General features: G+C 37.1%; 3 protein-coding genes across 3 annotated transcripts in view; all 3 read right to left on the bottom strand.

Moving 5' to 3' along the window:
- Positions 1 to 5065: 5065 nt before the first annotated feature.
- LOC122057659 (protein transport protein Sec61 subunit beta-like) lies at positions 5066 to 5828 on the bottom strand. The gene has a single exon (XM_042619843.1). It carries the CDS (start codon positions 5731 to 5733, stop codon positions 5401 to 5403), a length of 333 nt encoding a protein of 110 aa, XP_042475777.1. The 5' UTR covers positions 5734 to 5828; the 3' UTR covers positions 5066 to 5400.
- A 4778-nt stretch (positions 5829 to 10606) lies between these two features.
- On the bottom strand, positions 10607 to 15800 carry LOC122057691 (MLO-like protein 6). Its single transcript, XM_042619896.1, has 15 exons — positions 15328 to 15800; positions 15185 to 15242; positions 14852 to 15096; positions 14607 to 14723; positions 14476 to 14536; positions 14266 to 14354; positions 13279 to 13353; positions 13100 to 13194; positions 12952 to 13001; positions 12552 to 12592; positions 12263 to 12436; positions 11703 to 11738; positions 11495 to 11565; positions 11327 to 11387; positions 10607 to 11226 (listed from the first exon to the last, which is right to left on the bottom strand). Exons 1-15 carry the CDS (start codon positions 15457 to 15459, stop codon positions 10729 to 10731), a joined length of 1803 nt encoding a protein of 600 aa, XP_042475830.1. The 5' UTR covers positions 15460 to 15800; the 3' UTR covers positions 10607 to 10728.
- Positions 14558 to 20057, bottom strand: part of LOC122057694 (tetraspanin-6-like) — a 19488-nt gene continuing 13988 nt past the window's right edge. Inside the window, exon 4 of the mRNA XM_042619899.1 lies at positions 14558 to 14597. The gene's annotated coding sequence lies outside the window, so the exon portion shown is untranslated. The remainder of the gene's footprint in view (positions 14598 to 20057) is intronic.

Genomic DNA, 20057 nt, shown 5'->3' with positions numbered 1-20057 from the left:
TAAACAATAAATGAGACCCAGATCTAAAACGAAGATTGAACGACCTCTATTCATTTCTGTGGCAGCCCTCTATGCACTATTTATCAGGAAAAATCTTTCTTTGCCATTGATTCCATAATGAAACATCCACCATATCTTTGGTATCTATAGGGTTCAAGCACGGAGCCAGGTTCACTAGCACTTTATGCATTAAAAAACCACCTTTCCGATTTTTTCCACATGAATTGCAAACCCCATACATGAAAGCAAAACTGAAATCACCATCTCGTTGACTCTTATATTCTTTGTCTATGTTAGAATCTGTCATTGTTTTTTTATTCCTTTTGTCCTCTGCTATTTATCACCTATGACAGTCTTTGACATCTCTAGTTGTCCACTACTCCACTAATAATATGCATGTCATTATTTCTTTTCATTGCACACATAATTCAACAATCACGTTTCTGGTACTTTCATAATTATAACAAGCAATAACTGAAACCACCATCCCTTCAGCTATTTTCTGCTGAGACATACATGTTCTTTTCCATCAACTGCTATTCATCACATGACACTCTTAGGCAGACTGGCAACTCTGGTTGTGCACAATAATCATGGATAGGGTATCAAAATAGGCTTGAAAGAGAATTCATGGACAGGGACTCGACATAGGGCTTGAAGGGAGAAAGTAAAGAAAACAGGACCAAGATCATTAAAATATGATAGAAATTGAGATGAAGCAATAGGAGGCACCACAAGATTGCAATCCAGAGAGATGAGATTTCTCTCAAAGTCTAAAGAATGCAGCTGAACAGGTGTGTGTTTCTCTCACCAAATCTCAATTTCTTGATTCAAGAACACATCAGCAATGGTGTAATGAGATAAAAGGTGATTGACAGTTCTATTTTAGCCAAATAAAAGCTGCAGTTATGGGCTTCAGCGATTTCCTGGAACCTTGGTTCATTCCCAGAAATCCTGATCATTCTCTTGGATTAAATTAAGAGTTTAGTCATTCCATGGCAGCACCAAGTTACAGAGAGAAATTCGACTAGGACATGAAGGCAGGCAAGGGAAATATGCAGGTCACCTATTACTTAAAATAGATCAAGAACCTAAAGGCCCAAACATGAACAGAAAGATCAATGTACATCCCAATAATCAATCCCGAATTCATCAACTTACCTTTAAATAAGACTAGCAGACGAATTGCAATAAGCGAAAAGTATAAACAGCAAGCTAGATGGCAATAACAGCAGTCCTGTATCTTTTATTGGGGATTTCTATTTCAAGAGGGTGGGTAAACTAAACCATTGAAGACGACTCTAGATTGGTTATTTCTTGGTTCTGGTGATGGTCCTCGAAGCTATCTTCATCTCTTAAGGAAAGCTGGGCACATTTGTCCCTAGAGGAATTTCTCTTTCACCTGCCGTCTGAACTCAGCTAACTCCTTAACAGATGGTTTGGCTAGGACTGGGTGAACAGGGGTTCTCTGTACATGGATCCATACCATCTGATTAGGTCCCCTTAGGTTTTTACTTCTGCCCTCCCTCTTGTTGTAGACTAGCATTGTTCTCCTAGATATCCCACCAAAAAAAAAAAAAAAAAAAAAACCAGAATATTTCATACTCTGAAAGGGGGGAGGGGGAAATCCCTTTACACTGTTTTCGCAACCAAAATATTCTCTAATATTCTACTCCTATTTAAAAAAGTACAAATGAACTCTCATAACTAATCCAAATAGAAGAGGACAAATCAAGCTACCCTCTTTATGCCTTAAATAGAATACCCCTGATCACAACACAGTACCATATTTAAAAACAATAAAGTAGACATTGCAAACAAGCCCCTCCCTAAAAATGACCATTATTCCTAAAAAACTAGTCCTACTTTGAAAAAAAATATTTTTTATTTGAATGTAAAACCCAAGCAACATCATGCTATTTCAGCCAACATAACTTCTGAATGGAATTTTGGATCAAATCCCACTCATCCTTAGAAGGAAAAATGTGTCTCCTACGTTGACAGTCCACATGAAATTAATCTAGAGACAGCTCCTGCATCCTAGCAATCAGCACCCAAGGTCTTCATATGATAGTTCTGTTGGTGTATGATGTCTTGTATTTCATCGCAGTTTAATCCAGGGAGTACTGGTGCAGCACCTAGACAGGCAGGACGGCGGTCCCGCTAGCCAATTAGCGGGCCGTGGGGGTTGCAAGGGGGCAGGAGGCCCCCTGCATAGCAAGGGGTGTAGGGGGGCATAGCCCCCCGTTCGAATTTTTTATTTGAGGGCAATTGTGTACTTTTCGGATTAGGGGTTTTTTTTTCGCTATATATTTGTAGCAAGGGTTTCTTTCTCTGTATTGCAAGCAATACCGAGAGGTGTGAGGACGAGCGCTGTAACCCTATTCTCCATTGATAGTGAAGCAGGATCTCATCTCACCGGGGACGTAGGCAACCTTGCCGAACCTTGTAAAAATCCGTGTGCATTGTTTATTTTGTTTTTTCCATTATCTTCTACATCGTTTTAGGGTTGCGTTTCTACAAGTTCACCAAGAATTACATATGTATATGTCCACCTCAATCTCATATGTAGGTACCTATACTTTTCCTTCATTCATTCAGCAGTCCCTTCCCTTAATAATTGTATTGACTGAATATCGATGTGAAGGATGGAATAAGATTTCGCTCCTATATTTAAAATCTTTGTTGAAAATTCAACTATCATTTGGTTCCAAACATATCGTTTCTCCATTTTTACAAGAGTTCTTTTCCCCCATCCAGATATCATGATTTGGAAAAGCACTTATGCCATGTAATATCTCCAGATGTTAATTGTCCTCTATCTTAAGCCTCCGACGTGGTTCTTATTTAATAATTTGAGAATCAACTATATACCTTTACCTGATAAGAGACTCTGCTAAACAAAAAATCTCCTGTATTTGATTAAAACAGCAATATTACTATTATATTATCATGTTCTATTAGAATTTCATTTTATTTTTCATTTGGGTGGGTGGGTGGGTGGGTGGGTGGGAGGGAGGGGGGGGGGTTGGGATAAATTAGAAGTCAACCAAAACAAAGAGAAGTAGAGATGTCTTACCGTTCTCTATACGAACCCACAGACAATACACACAAACTAAACTAAAATCAGCTAAAGTAATTTGCATTAATGCTACAGAAAACATTAAATTCATCACAAAAAGATGCCCATAATACAATCATTTCCCCTTGGATATTATTCTCCTCAAGCAAAAGGGACTCTACCTTGGGGGGGGGGGGGGGCAGTAGGAATACAAGGCAACCGTCTCTTCCCTTTACAGCTAAGATCATATATCCTCCAAATTATTAAGAAAAAATCCTTTACCTGCATATGCATCACTCAAAATACCGCAGTCAACCCCTAATCATATGTGTTAGAACAAACACCAAGAAACACGAATAATAAAGAGACAATAGATCCATACGACACAGAGATTTAACGAGGTTCACACACCAGGGTGGTGTGCTACGTCCTTGGGCGAATAAGAAGATGATTCACTATGCAGAAGAGAGATTTACACCCTAGCAGCGGCGAAGAAAAACTCACCCTGAAAACCCTAGCTGCGTGAAAACCCTAGAATACAATGACTTTCTCAACAAGCAACAGTACATTATATATCCTCCAAAAACGTGGGTCGACCCATCGGGTCGCGGTAGATCCGGTCAAACCATACCGCGGGGGCATAGCCCCCGCACCCCCATACGAGATCAGTGATGGGTTTCGGGCTTGGGCCGCTCTGCTTCCATCACAGATCTCAGAAAATTTTCCATTCGGGTCGCCACCAAAATATGTCGGATCGGGTCAATCTTCAAAACGGGTCAAGAATTCGAGACAAACTTAACAATATGGTATGTGTTTTTTTCTGCAAAACTATTTCATCATGTATCTTCTATCTACTTAGCTGTCTTTGTTTGCTAGAACATTTAATCCTCCTTGAAATAATCTTCTCTGGCTTCGCGTACTTGGATGAGATGTTCGTCCAAGAACTAATGTACACCCCTCTAAGAGAGACTGTCTCAAGTGTTGCCTTTTATTGCTTTCACTAATCAATTTAATCTGTTGCATGAATCAGAAACTTTAATGTCTCCATTCTAATTTAACTGATTTTAACCTCAAAAAGTCACATCTATTGGATCCTTATCTGTCACTCTCCTTATCCTTTTTGCTATTGTTTCTTCACCTCACACCAATTTTATCCTATTACTGCCAAGTTACAGCATTCTGAAAGATTGATATCCACCAAAAGTGAAAAAGAACTGTCGAACAATGTGTGGGGGAAAAAACTAAGACCACCACAAGACTCCAAGCAAGATGTTAAACACGATTAGATGACCACCTTATTTTAAACATGAAACACTCTCCAGTAGTAAAGCCCCACTCACAGAATTCTGCAAGAATACTTCTTCAAATTGTAACAATCAAGGAGAATATGCATTTGAAGACCAACCTGAATCCTAACCAGTTATGTTTACCAAGGAAATATACTACACTAGTGAGCAGCTAAAAATACAAAACAATAATGTGACAATTATAATATTTTTAGAATCTAGTTAAAGATTGTCGAAATTTTTTGGTGGAAGGAGCATATCCTAGCAACCAAACAAATAGAGCACAATGTTCATTTTTACACGAAGACACTTTTGCACAGCATTGACAAGTGTTCTAAGAAATCCAAGATTTTAAAGAATCAAGCATGAGAACAAGCAGCACATGATGTATAAATCTACACCGCACTAATTCCACATATTTAATTTAGAATAGCTCTGATTTCTAAAAGGTTACTCTTTCATTGCTTTTGATTGGTTGACGACATTATCTTGAAATTTTATCATAAGAATTGAATCCGCGCAGTGAGATGATCAGCCAGTGGATTTGATTGACTCTGTGATTCCAACTAGTGGACAAGTTATAAATGACATCAAAGTTGGGAGTGGGATAATGGGAGAACATTGAAAGAAAATTTCCAGAAATAACGCAAACTCGCATCCTCGTCCTCATTGAAGATCAGAACAGAATTAAAAGCAGAAATCTTGTGCAAGAAAAGAATAAACAAAATAAAATCTCATAAACTGCGGATCATCCATCCACCCATCAGAACCATCAGAAATGATTAGCTCAGAGCAATACAACAAGAAAAAAATGAATGGACGAAGGATTAAACACAAAACAAAAATCCTCGTCTCCTTTAGAGATAAGTTACGTGGTGGAAAATAGATATATTCTAAAAGCTAAAAATTGCTAAAACAAGCAAAGGAACTAGAAAACATGGAGAGAAATTTAACAGAACCAAAATCCGCAGAATTGGATGAGCGAGCAATCGGGAATCCAAACCAAGTCAGGTTGATTCAAGTTAGGGAAGAAGAGGTCGGAGGGGCTTGAAATCAAGCACCGGGACCAGATCTGTAGCGGTATAGCTTTCCAAAGACGTGGAGAGCGGTAACAAAGCCGATGAAGCAGAGGCTCATGACAAGGACGACAGTAGGAGTGATCTTCAAGCCTGGGGCATCATCGGTGTAGAACCTCAACATGTTACTTCCACCCCCGCCACCCCCGAATCCGCCGGACCCACCTCCTCCTCCGCCACCACCACTAGCACCACCTAACCTCCGCCGCCGCATCCCGGCGGTTGCTGCCGCAGAACCACGCGGCGCCATAGTACCTGGCCGCGATGTCGAAGAAGATGAAGCCTGAGATTGTGAAGTTCCTCTAGCCATTGATGTCGTCGATTGTTGTCCTTCTGGTACAGAAAACCTGAGCAACAAGCAGCTGAGCACCGAGAACGAGAGGGAGAGAGGAAATTAATGGATCTGTCTGTCCCTCCTTTGATAACGTGTTACGGACCTTACGGTAGTGGCCGTTGAATGAGACTTGGGCTTACATTGGTGGGCCCTTTGGTCCGTCCATCAAGACTTCGGCCAATACACGATTAATGATGTGCAGTCCGTCCGGATCTCTATGGTCCTAAATTGATTGGGGTTTCTTTTATTTATGGGAAAATTAAAATGTTTTTTTTTTTTTATACATTTTAAGAATTATAATGTTCTCTAATTCTTAGGGAGTGTGTGAATGTGAGCTCTATAATTTCCTTAGAATTTGATAGTTCTTTTATTTATTTTTTATTTTATTCCAAAAGTCTTTTAAGATGATGGATTTTGAAACATAAGGATTTTCAAAAATAAGTTGAAAGAGATATATCATTTATTGTTATCTTTCATTAAAAAAAATAAAAAATTATATTGTAATACATAATTTTTTCTTACACATTTATAATGATACTATTATCCTCATTGAAAAATATATATATAAAATAATAATAATAATAATAATAAAGTTACAATTTACAACAAAATTTTCTTTTTATAAAAACTCACAAGTAATAATGTGATTTAGCTCTGCATTATTTTAAATATTTATGTCAACAACACCTTCACCCACACCTTTTTTTTTTTTCTAACAATTGGGAATTTTATTGATAAAGGAAACATTGCACAACAAAGTTCTAAAGTCAATCCAAAGAACAATAAAGTTTCATAGGTTTTTTTTCCGTCCATGTGTAGGTAGTTTGCATCTTCACAGACATGTCTATCTCACTGCGCCTCTCTTCAAGACATTGCCCAAATCGTTACGCCTTTTTTGTGGGTCAGAACTTGTCCCACAATGAATTTCGCTACCGTAGAACTGTTATAGTTACAGTTGTTGCTCATCGGGGTTTCAATTGCTGACTCCCCTGTCATCAGGTCACCAACTTCCTTGATCTTCTGACACTGTGCAGGCATCAACCCCTATACATGGTCTTACGAATTTGCGGAGACCTGTGTTTTTGGGTAAACAGTTGCCCGGGCCTAGTCAGTGCTACCCCGTTGCAAGGAGGCACGCCTTCTCCCGAAAAGTAGAGGTATTTGAATTACAAACTTTTAAGCCAATTAGTAATAGGCCAAACTGTCTTGTGCACTAAGGACAACACCTTCCTGACTAGAGAGTCAATGATTTTGTTTGCCCCCATAAAAATATGAGAGAAATAACATTCAACAAAATAGGCTATCAAATACTGAATATCAGAGATAATGGGAAAGACAATAGAGGAGCAAGCTCTAAGGGGCTGTTGATGAGAGAGATGAACTCCTTGCTATCAGATTCTCCATGAATTTTGTCATAACATTCCGAAATGGAATGGAGGAAGGCTACGAGCCCTCCCTTGGCCTTTCCAAGGACACATGCAACATCATGGTTAACCTTATGAAAGCCTAGAGGGAGGCTTCCACTTCTCCTAAACCTGGACTGAATTGCCACAAACTCCTGACAAAGAAATAGATTAAGCCTGCATGAATTCCATATTAGCTTTTAAGAGTGGCCTGAATAATGTCCAAAAGAGATCAAGTTCGAAGTTTAAAGATTTGAGTCATTTCTTGCTATTTAAACTTGTAATTATGAGTTTCAACTTCTCTTATCTATTTGGGATCACTCGCACAAGGTTTTGCTTAATGTTTTAGTACTTTTGATGAAAATTGAATGATTATCATTCAAACCCGATATGACTCAGAGTCCACCAGACCTAACCAAACTGTGTTATCCAAATTCGAATCCAATCCTTTTTAACTTTGGGAAATCCATTTGCGACACAACATAACATAATGGGCTCCTGAGCCAACAAGCTTTCGCAAAAAGGCAGGGAAGTTTGTGTTTCTAATCATTTTAGAATTTGTTTTCATTATGACTTGCTGAATTTTTTTTTCACTATGAGTGTGCTGCGTCGAAGCAAGGATGCGTTCAAGGTACTGGTTTTGGACTATGGCATTCTCATTTTGCCAATTTAGAAATCTACGGAGATGGCTTATTCAGACAAACCCCTCATAGCCGAGCGGAGCATATAGAACCGTCGGACGAACAGGAGTACAATAAAAGAGTACATCCTAGACACACTTCCCCAACATTCTTGGATTTAGCATCCGCCAGTGAGACTGCTCATTTCTCGAGGTAGACTAGGGCGGGGAATGAGTGTGAAGCTAGAATGATCAAATAGCGGAGTTGCTAACAAGAGGTCATTTTGCCAATTTAGAGCTGCTTCAGCCGGAGAAATCTCTTTTGGTTGTCCAGTGGGTAGGATAGGAGGTTTAACCTTCCAGACATGACGTACACCATGAGAATCAGGACCATAATCTGTAGGACCAGGAAAATTCTGCAAGGGAGCAGAAGAAGAAGATCCTGGAGCATACATGCAACAAGGAGGGACCATAGAAGATGGGGGCTTAGGTGGTGGAGGAGGTTTACAGACCGGAGTAGGAGGGGGAACATAAGGAGGTTCCAAGGGAGGAGCACCATATTTAACCATAAAAGGATAATGGGCTTCAGTACTTAAGGGACCGACGAGCTCCAATTGTTAACCTTACAGACTTCACAAAACAAAAAAAAAAAGGCAAATCAATGGCGATAATGCCAGATATTGAGGATGTGATGATACCTACCGGGGTCGAGGATTGAATTGTAATGGCACAAATATAAACTCGAAGCTTCTTCAAGCAGTCTTTACAATTGCGTAAGGATCAAATGAAGAACCAGAGCAATTGATTAATTAGTTACAGATGATTTAGAACAAGGGCCAGATGAGGCCAATCGATATCAGTTGATCAATCCGAAACTAGCTCGCTCTCCAAAATTGGAAAAATCCATCCAAATTTCTCAATACAAGAGCCCAAAGGCTCTAAACCCTCAAACTGAGAAAAATTCATAGATGTACTATGTACATACAGAGTCCAACGGAAGACAAATTCGCGAAAAAGAAAACTAAAATTAGAGGGCAGAGGTAGGAGAAGAAAAGATTTTAAGGATTGTCTCAGTCGCTAGCCAGAATCCCCAATTTGAGATGACATGAATCTATGGAATTCTGCTATCAGAATCATCAGATAACCCATCTCTCATCATCGTAGTCTTTTTCTTCCTCACTCTCAAAATTTTGGAGATTTTGAAGTTGATCCATGAATTTGTTTCAGTTGTATACTGGGCATCGTCCTTGCAAAGCAAGCAAGCGTCGACGAGTGCGGAGACGAGGATCGATAGTGGACTCCGAAGAGGAAGAAGAAGAAAAGTAGTGATAGATAGTGGTGACGATGAGGACCACCCCAACACATATCACCCCGTACACATGTTGGCTCAACTTTCCAAACGACATCATTGCAACTCTGCAACTCCGATGATGAAGACGATGATCTCGCAATTCGCTCCTCCTTCGTTTTCCTACTTTGCGTTGCTCGCTCTCGATCTCGATCTCGATCTTAAACTCAACTTCTTCGCTGAGAATGGAACCCGAAACTATACATAGAGAAGTGAGGGAAGGAGAAAACAGAGGGCAGAAACCAATGGTCGCCGCTGTAACGAGGATTTCTGGATTTTTGGAAATTGCAAAAACAATTTTAGGATTCCATTTTCTATAAATAAAGAATAAAGGAAAACTATAAAAGAAACCTCCACAGCCTTGCCATCCTTATCTCTTTAATTTGTTTTAACATGGGCCCACCCCTTCAACCAAAACCACTGGCCCATCTAAAACCCTAAGATCTTATTGGCACTCTACACCACCCTACTGCCGCAACTGGCCTTTAGCTTTGTTTTCATGGAAGATAGTTGGCTGTTTCTTTGTTAAGTCGGCATATCATCTTCAATGCAATCAACATAATATAAATTAGAGTTCAAACCTAACATCATAGGGGTTCATACTGGATTAGAATGTCGACTGTGGTGTGGAAGAAAATTGGAGATGTCATACACAGGCTTATCTCAAGGTGTTGATAGACCCCATGTGTCACCATTTGTACATTTTTGTTAAATTGCGTTTTTTTTTTTTTTTTGGCTTAAGGAATATGGTTTGATTGTTCCTTACTCTTTATTTTTTTTGGTTAAATAAGGTGTTTGGACCAGCTTACGCGTATCTTGATTAATTCTTAAGGAGACTAGTACAGCAAGCCAGTAACTTATCGCCATGATCTCCACTTAAATATTAAGGTGCACTCTTTAGAAGATATTACAACTCAAATTTGGATTCAAAGTTGGGTTCACTTTAATCTTAAGGGGAAGAGGGTTATTCGTGAAAATCAAACCTTAGTGAATATTCATAATGTGATATTTGTGGAGGGTGAAGAATGACTAATCTTAATCATTAAACAATGGACTCTGGATGAGGTTATTACAATAGCACATAATGCAAGTTTCTACAATATTAGGGTCGACCAGTAACAATTATTTTACATACTAAAACTGTTGAAGGCCAAAAGGGCATAGTGAGGGACAAAGTTGGACGTCTGCACTTGAGACTCAAGATACACGATTGGAAGATCTTGGCATCTGATTAGTGAAGCAATGGCTATGAGAAGTGGACTGTTAGAAGTAATCTTCAATAGCTATGAGTAGCTTTTGGTGGAGACAGATTGTAAGTATCTCTGCACTTTTATACATATAATGGATTCTAAATATCAGGATCAGGGGCGAGAATGTTCTCATAGGAGAATTTGATTCGATCTCGTAACGTAGCTCCTAGCATGACTCCTATCATGACAGTGTGAGGATGCTTTTTCATGTCCCATCTCCAAGGAGGTCTATGAACAAACTTCATCGAATTAAATTCTATGGTACAAGAGTACCCAAAAAAATAAAAAATATACAATGAATCCATTTTCTATATGATACAACAGAAGAGAAAAGGAGGTAAAGTAATATTTTTACGTTCTAGATCTCTTGGCAAAGGAGAATTCTAGTGAACCCATATCGATTTCATGCTGGCCAGTGCGGATAGAGCGAGCTGGTGATCTCTGAGGCTCACCACTCTGATCATCTCTCTCATAAACCTCTGCCCCAACTACACTACCACGGTGCACAAGCTTCTGCTGCTGCAGAGGAAGGTGAGAGGAAGAAGAGTCATCATTGATTTCGTTATCTGCGGGAGGTGAGTCTTTGACGTTCCAGATTTCAGGAGTAGCGTCGGCATTCTTGAATCTGGGAGAGGTTGGGTATTCGTCAGAGCGCATGCCTCGGTAATTCTGCATGAGATGAACGGGAGACGTGCCATGCGACGGTGATGCTGGCCTACTTGACTCTGGTGTTGTGCCTGTGACACTTCCTTTGTTATGCTTTATTTGCTTCTTCGCCGTGTGGTGCCATTGTTTTAGAGCCGTCGCCACTCTATCGTTGAAGATTGTGGGCTTCATGCTCGTACCCATCTGTTCGTTCAGGCATTTCATCAAACATCTTATCTTCGTGAACCAGAAACATAGATATAAAGAGAAAAACTGATATGTAGAGCTAATATATTTGGCTCACCTGTGTAACCAACGCATATAGAGGGAGAGTGACGTAACTACAGAGGAACTGAATGACAACCCTGATCAAAGATCAATCACCAAACCCATTATGAATCAATTTAGATTGTTTTAAGGAATCCATCAATGGAACAGTTTAGATATGGAATAAGAACATAAGATCACTTACCCAGTTGCAATTCGGATGATAATGGCTTCATTGTATTTGTGGAAGCAAGACTTCTTCCCCTCAAATTGTATCTGAGATGATCAAGACAAGTAGAATGTTTAGTTTTTATCTCTATATAAGATGGAAGACATCATTGATTATGATCTCTTAACTAAAATAGTGATACAATTTGAGTTTGAACTGAAAGAAAAAGGCTGCAATGGCTTACCCAAGTATATGTTAAGAAGGCTAGCTGAAATGCATTCTACAAAACCCAAAAAACAGATGAACAAGAAACAAAAGTGGTAAGAAAGTGATAAATAAGCAAGAAAGCAAAGTGTTTCCTCAAGGAAAAAAGAGAAAAGAAAAAAAAAAAGCTAATATTCTGGATTGGATCTGGTGAATCTCATTATCAATAGTGATCAAGGTTTCAAAAATGGGAATTTGGGATGGAATTCATCATTTTTGGTAACTTAAAAAAGGTGCATAATGGTAGTGATCATAGCCCTCAGGACAAACCCCCCCTATAGTGAGCGGGCTTCCGCAGAACCAATGAACGATAGTGGGGCATGTCAGAACTCGAATCCACAAGTAGCCAACTCAAGCAATGATGGGTTGTAGACATTTTCACTACTAGGCTACCAACACTATTGGCGTCGCTAGGGATTCACACAAAAGGATATAAGGTCACATCATTAATGGTGAGGAGATTCTTCCTTCTCACCCGGTTGAATGGAAACTTTGAACATTTTGAATTTTTTTTGGGTCAAACCAGAAAATGAAGTTTACCTGAAAGAGAACGAAGTGGATGAGATAGAGAACAAGGCGAGGGCGGTTGAACCAGAAGAGGTCATCACCGGGTTCAACCACGGGGGTGCCCTTCACGACCTCTGCTCTATCTTGAATCTTCAACCCCATTTTCGTTATGATCACTTGTAACTTTGTCCCCACCAATAGAAGGATCTACACAAGTCACAAAACACGTCCCAACCGTCAGATCCAAACATTCGGACCCACAAAAGAGAATAAAGGGTTATGATCCATAATGTATAAATGTATAAAATTTTTTGTTACTTACAACCAACGGGATAAATGGCAGCCATAGGTAAGAATACCAGCCTGCAACAACAGAAAAACAATACCATTTTAGTATTCTTAGATTAGGCCTGATGTTGACCTATTGGTGACATGGGCCACCACATTTTGGCCTTTGGGCCTACGGATGGCCCACAAAAGACTAATTAAATTGTGCCAGCTGCTATTTAGTTCATGGGCCCATCACACTGGACCTTTGGGCATATTGATGGGCCCCACAAAAGATTAATTAAATTGGGCCAGCTATTGAGTATTTAGTACATGGACCATTATATTAGATCTTTGGGCCTATGGATGGGCCCCCAAGCGCATTAATATTTTTTAGCGCAAAGAATTAACTCCCTTGGATGAATTGGTACTCAAAATGATGTATAATGACTCACCATGGGTATTGAATAATAGGAATACCACCGCGAAGAACCAGATTATTGGACTGCAAATAACAAAACAAAGTGATAATAAATACAAAAAAATAATTTAAAAATGTTCATGAAAAAATTTAAATCCAGATATGAGAAAGATCGAAGATACCTGATACCAACGACAACCTTGAAATCTTCTTCAAGTGATCGGTTGATGTATTTCTGAAAATTGAAATTGTTTTGGCTTTGAGGTGCCAAATGGGCCTGAAATTGAGAAAGACCTCTTAGATATGGGCCTTAAATGGGCCTAAAATACCATGGAACACCCATTATCCAACTAGAACTTACCATGATAAAGCCATGGCGTAGGGTCAGGTAATCCACTTTTGTAACTGATCTAAAGAATTGTCTGAAGAAGCAAAACTGCAAATAAATGTGAAGGCGTTAGTGTGTCTTCATTTTCATTTCAAACCCCTTTAAATTGATGGGCCCTCTTAATGGGCTTTCCCAATCAATGTTAAATCTTTTTCTTTAATGCAAAAAGTCATTAGTAGGAGTTAACTGAAGGTCAAAACCCTCTTAATGGGACACTTTAATTATATTTATTGATTTTTTATATAATTAGAGAAGTCATATTTTGGGGCAATAACTGAAGCCCACGCGGTCCACTTCAGGACAATAAACACAACACGCTTTTTCAAAAGGGTCCATTAGTAGTGGGCCCCCACTGCCACTTTTCATAATTTAACATTGAAATCTTAGCCTACTGAGACAAAATAACTTTCCATGTTTTAGGGGAAAGTTGTCATGTGTCCTACCACCAACAAAATATAAATATTTTTTTTTTCTAAAAAATGAATTATATTTTATTAAAAAAAAACATTTTTTGTGTTTGGTTGTAAGGGTTAAAGAGAAAAATCATGGAAGTTTTCTTTTAGATTTTGTTTGATTAGAAAGGAAATGCAAAATTTCTCTGCGAAATGAAATATATTTTAAAGAGAAGAAAAATCATTTTTGGTGTTTAATTAATTGCAAAGAATATGAATTAGAAAATGAGATATATTTGACAAAAAAATGCAGTATTTTGCTCTCAACCAAACGGAACCATTAGGGCAGGTGGATAGATAGAGATGGATGATCTGTTCAATGATAAATGATCCATGGTGCCATCACCACAGATATTTTCAGTAAAGTTAGATACGGTTAACGATTCATGAATGCCATGAAAGATCAGACAAGAAAATGAATATTTTCTATCTTTAAGAATAAAAAGAAAATTCCCGAAAAACCCTTAACCCATTACTTATCAAGAAGACCAGAGTATGAGATTCTTACAATCCAGAGGAGAATAGGCTTCTCACTCCAAAAGTTTAAGTGCCTTCTACCAAATGATGTATCCCTTGCAAACCTGAACCTATCTGGATCTGCCATAAACCACCAAAAAAACCACCGTTTTCATTCTCAAAGATCAAATAAAAAAAAAAAGAAAAAAAAAAAGAAAGAAAGAAAGATAATAATAATTAGGGATTTAATATAATTACTTACCATGTGAGAACTGATATTCAGCTGTCTGTGTTTCCTTTTCCCACTTCTTCCAGCTTTTCATCTGCAATATATTTTTTCATTAATAGAGAGAGAGAGAGAGAGAGAGAGAGAGAGAGAGAGAGGATTTTCACCTTCATTCTACCCAAAGCCATTGTAGTAATACAATGGATGACATGGAAAACAGCTAACACAAAGATGAAGACATGAAGTTGGTGAATTGCTTCATAAGAAATCAAAGCAACTTTTCCCTGCAAAATTTATACAAACCCATTTCATTCACAACTCAAATCTCATCTCTCTATATATTTTTTTCCCAAGTTCCAAACACAACAGGGAAAGATCTCAAGAATTAATTAATTCATATAAAGAGCCTTACTGTTGCGCATGACTCCCCAGTTGTTGCAGCTAAAATCCGCCGGAAACCTTCATCGGAGTCAAGAAACGAGAGAAGTCTCCGGCTATGATCCCCTGAAACAACCCCTAATTTGGTCGTTGTACTCACTTCGACTGTAGTACTACATGGACTCCAAGAATTTCCAGCTTTCTCTGAGACGCAAATCTTCGAAATTGATGTTTGGAGAACCGTTAGCAGCAAAGATATAAACCCTAGCAGCATCAGCTCTTCATGAACAAAAAAAAAAAAAAAATGTTAGTTACAAAAACTTTGGTTAATTATTTCATTTCATACTTAATTATAGTTTATAGCTACCTGATTTGATCTTTTCCAATGCTTCATAGAGACCTCGTTTTTGTTTACGCATCAACCACTGCAAAAGCGAGTTGCGAATATAATGTTAGAGACTTAGGTATAACTCATCCTTAAAATCTAACCGTGGTAGAACTCATGCTTACCTTTCCGATTAAATGAATGATTTCCTCGATGATAAGAGAGACAAGAACCAACACGAAACAGACCGCGGCTACGGCCCATGTCGGAGTATTCTCCAGAGACCGACTGACCGTAGTGGTAGTGTCTCCGGCCATATCCACTACCTCGATTTAATACTCAGATGGAAAGAGATGAACTGGGTAGTATTGAATAAGGAGATGTAGAGAGAGTTGAAGAAAGCTTGGGAGTTTAGAATGTTTATGTCTGTTTAAATACGTTTTCAAAGGGAAGGAGGGGAAGGGATAGTAAAGACAGACTCATTGGGTTTTAATTCCGTGTGGGAAAGAGTAACACAAATGGAATTGTTGACTGGGTAAAAGGAAAACTGAATCAAAAAGCTGCAAATAATAATAGTTCTTGATGAAAAGAGATGTTCTTTGACTTCATGTCCCGTGTAGTTGGTGAATTCCTTCATTAGAGAAGTCATGATTCCTTCCCTGATTTTGAGTTCTGATTAAGGGGATTCCTTGTAAGAAATTAGGGATTCACCGAATTTAGAAGGTGGGCCCCTTTTTGTTACGGTTTCATGTGCAGCTCAAACTGTCATGTCCGTACAAGTGACGTGGTATTTCTTCTGTGTTTTGTTGGGAATTCACACAAGTAAAATCTCGGTGGTGGATTTTATATGCAAGAATTATCCTCATACCATCGGGAATCTGATTCACACCGTTGTTCACTATCGTTGGCACTTACGAGTGTAAAGTATCAAGAAGAGCGGCGTCCATGCATACAACAATACTTTTTACACGTGAAGATCAAGATCTTTGTAGAAATGCATTTCAGTATTACAACAGAGAATAGGGTTACAATGTCCGTTCTCACACCTTCCAATATTACTTATATTACAGATAAAGAAAACATCACTACAAATATATAGCAAAAAACCTTAATACAGAAAATACAAAACTATCGTCAAATAAAAAATTCAAGTAGGGGATTGCGTCTGCTACACCTCTCGTTGTTCTGTTTTGTTGAGACGCCTGCACCAGTACTCCCTGGATTAAACTGTGACAGAATACAAGAAATCGTACACCAACAAATCTAATGGTCATGAAGTTTAATTGACATTGAGGGAGAAGAATTGTCGAGAAAACTATTTTGATACAGTTCTCAAAAATCGAACACTTAACCATCCTGCTTTGATATCATGTTCGTGACCCTTCTGCACATGATATGGTAATTTTCTTTGTGCTCTAATACCTTGTTCACTACTTAACATTACTATTTCACCTAAAAGTTCGAACTGCTAGGAAAATACAACACTGATATATTGATACTAAGAGAGAATAAATATCGGAAAAACTCTTCCAATGCAAATATCAGTTAAAATAATCTTTTACTATGCATGCATGGAGATTGGAGATAGGGGTGTCAAAACCTAGTCCGAACCGATAAAACAGATCAAAAAAACCCAGACCGAACCACCCGATCCTTATTGTATTGGTTTTGGACTGAGGTATGTTGGGGTAGATTGAAAACCGATTCAAACTGAACCGACCAATATTCAAACCGAATGAAACCGATAAAAAAAAATGATTGTGAGATTATAAATTGGTAAATTGATTATCAATTTTTTTACAATATTAGTGATAATATTTTTTATTGTAACAGGAATTATTACAAATCAATTAATATGAGGTTGTAAATAGAGAAATTGATTTGTAAATTGTAACAGTGCTTCCATTGATTTCCTTGTTCAATATACAAAATTAGTTAAATAGTCAAATGAATGATTAGATAAAAGAGTTCATTTTGTGATTTCAATATCTTTTTAATAATTAGTTATTCATTGGTTTCAATATTAATTATCTTCGTCAAACCTTTTGTCACTATAGGTTATGGATGTAAGATTTCATTATTGTTCAAGCTCGATAATAAATCGATATAAACCAATATTATCTGATATTGAAAAATCAAAATAAATCAAAACCAAACTGAACCAAAACCATTCGAAAACCGAAATTCCTTAATGGAATGATTTTGGATTTTCTCATTCCTAAATCTAAATTGATTCAATCCGACCAAAATCGAAGCCAACTAACTGATTGACACCTGACGGTATAAGAACTCAAAAAAGGAATTTGAAGATTGTCATTAAGTCAACTAATATGGGGCCAACTAACTGATTGACACTTTACTAAATCTGGTTGAATCATATCTTGTTAGATCATAACTGTGTCAGATTTATTTTCCACGCGCATATGCTGCGAAAGAGATTATGAGACTACGTGTATTTCTGGATAAGGAGGATGGATTATTCGTACATAATAGGAGATTTGTTCTTTGCATGAACCGGTCGGGCTTTCTTTTGGGATCAGATAATCAAAATTGGAAGCTACCATTGGCAGGGGTGAGAAAGAGACCACTTAGATCAGATGGACTATTCAACCCATGATTTGAGAAATTAATATCCGGTTATCCGATTTGTATCAGTCTGCAACGGTACAAATCAAGGTTAAAAAAAAAAAAAAAAAAATTACTAAAGAAAAAGTAGAGGTAGAATCGTCTAATCTCAATCAATACAGGGTGATCGGAATTGGTATTGTCAGTGATTGATACCATAAACTTAAACCATGATCCAACCAGTTGTTTTTCTACCTTGCCTTTGCTTAGGTTGCATTTGGTAGTCATTTGAAAAAATGTTTTTAATTTTTTATTTTATTTTATGGAAACAAGAAAATAGAATCTTTCGTTTGGTGTCCATGGTTTGTTTCCCCCTTTTTTTCAAAATGAACCGGGTAAAAACAAGCCATAAACGAGAAATGTTGGAACCCATGTTTCGATATTAGAGTTTTGTTTCAAAACAGAATTTTAATGTAGAAATCAAAGAATTCTGGTTTTGACATGAAACGTCGTTTCTGGAACATAATAACTATCAAACACAGCCTTAAGGCTATCAAAAATCAACCCGAACTGATTAGATTGATTAGAACTGACCGATAAAAAAGATGAATCGAATAGATTCCTTATAGGTTTGAGCACTATTAGTTAAAACGCGTTTTAAACGCAGTTGCGTTTTTAGCCGTTTAAAACGCGTTTTCCCATATGCTATTATACAATACAAAAAAAAAAATGGAACCGACAAAAGAATCCGTTTTAAACGTGTATCCGTTTTTTAAGGGTAAAATAGGAATTTTATTAAAAAATTAATTAATAAAAAAAAAAAAAAAACTATTAGTAAAAGTGAAGAGTGAAGACAATATGGTACTTGGTTTTTGGTTTTTAACTTCCATACTATCCATAGGAAAAAAATCTCATCTTCTTATAGCCCATTGAGTAAGGAGAAGCTAAAGCTAGCAACATATCATTTTCTTGTAGTCCATTGGGCTATTTTATCTTGGGACTTCCAGAGCTTTTAGAACATTAGATGCATGTATACAGGTAATAATCTCTCAAATTGCATGAGTATACTACCGTTTTTTTTTGTTTCGTTTTTTTGAAAACTACACGTTTAATACTCATATCCTTCATTTTCGTCCATTTGTCGTTCGTTTTTTTTTTATTATACCGTTTATCGTTTTTATCTGTTTAAAATCCATACCGTACGTTTCTATTTTTTTGCCGTTCCTGTTTTAACTAACAGTGGGTTTGAGTTCAGTTTGGGGATTTTAGTAATCAACAAAAAATTGCAACTCACCAAATCCAATAAAAGCTAGAAAAAAACCAATAAAAATGTTTTTACACTATTTTATATATATATATATATATATATAATATGAAAACCCAAAACTGTACTAGAGATAGACCGATAAGGGCCCGTAAAAGAAAACCAATAAAAATCAAAACAGAAACAGATCAGATCTCAACCAATGAAAATGGTTTTGATATGAAAATGTGATCTGGGCTCTAAGTTATTTAATAATTAAACAGGTTGACCAAAGATGCGTACAATAAAACTACCTAGATCCACCAGCTTAACTATTGTGGTTGGGATAGGGACTGAATGGTTAAACAATCCACATAAAATTATAATTAATAGGTCACATGTCTAAATTTGATGGTCCAACTTGATTATGTCCCATCATATATCAACTTTTCTCATTTAATTTTTCAATTGTTTTAGTAGAATTAATCATTGGATTACTTGTCGGACTTAATGAAATTTTCATACTTAAAAAATAAATGGTTATAATTATTATCCCATATGATTGTATCAACTACTTTTTTTTTTTAATCATATTTAGTAATGATATATTTTACATTTAATTTTTATTTTACGTACCATAGCAAAGTGTTTTGAATGCAAAAATAAAATAAAATTTTATAACCAAATATGGAACGATTTGAAGTTAATGTTAAACTCACATGGAAATGATTACATACATATTTCTTTTTTTAAGTATAAAAATCTCATTTCCCTTACATTCAAACATAGCCATAGGAATCTCATATAGATATGAAAATTTGATCATGATTAGATGGTGAAGTGGCACATATATCAATCAAATTTGACTATATCCAATGGCATTTAATTTATTGACGATGTGATGGAATATAACAAAATCATTTCATTACAAGAAAAAGATGTAATAACAACAGGTTAGACTTGTGCCCTAAGCCAAGCCACTTTGTTGATAGAATTTAATTAATAATTTAGTAATTTAAAACAAAAATTATTGTAAGAAAAAATGTACAATAATTATGGATATAACAATTGTCAAAGTCGTAGGATAAGGATCCATGAAATGGACCT

This window comes from Macadamia integrifolia, chromosome 12 (genome assembly GCF_013358625.1).
Source record: "Macadamia integrifolia cultivar HAES 741 chromosome 12, SCU_Mint_v3, whole genome shotgun sequence".
Classification (NCBI taxonomy): domain Eukaryota; kingdom Viridiplantae; phylum Streptophyta; class Magnoliopsida; order Proteales; family Proteaceae; genus Macadamia; species Macadamia integrifolia.
The sequence above is the reverse complement of the archived record's forward strand: the minus strand, read 5'-3'. Positions and strand labels throughout refer to the sequence as shown.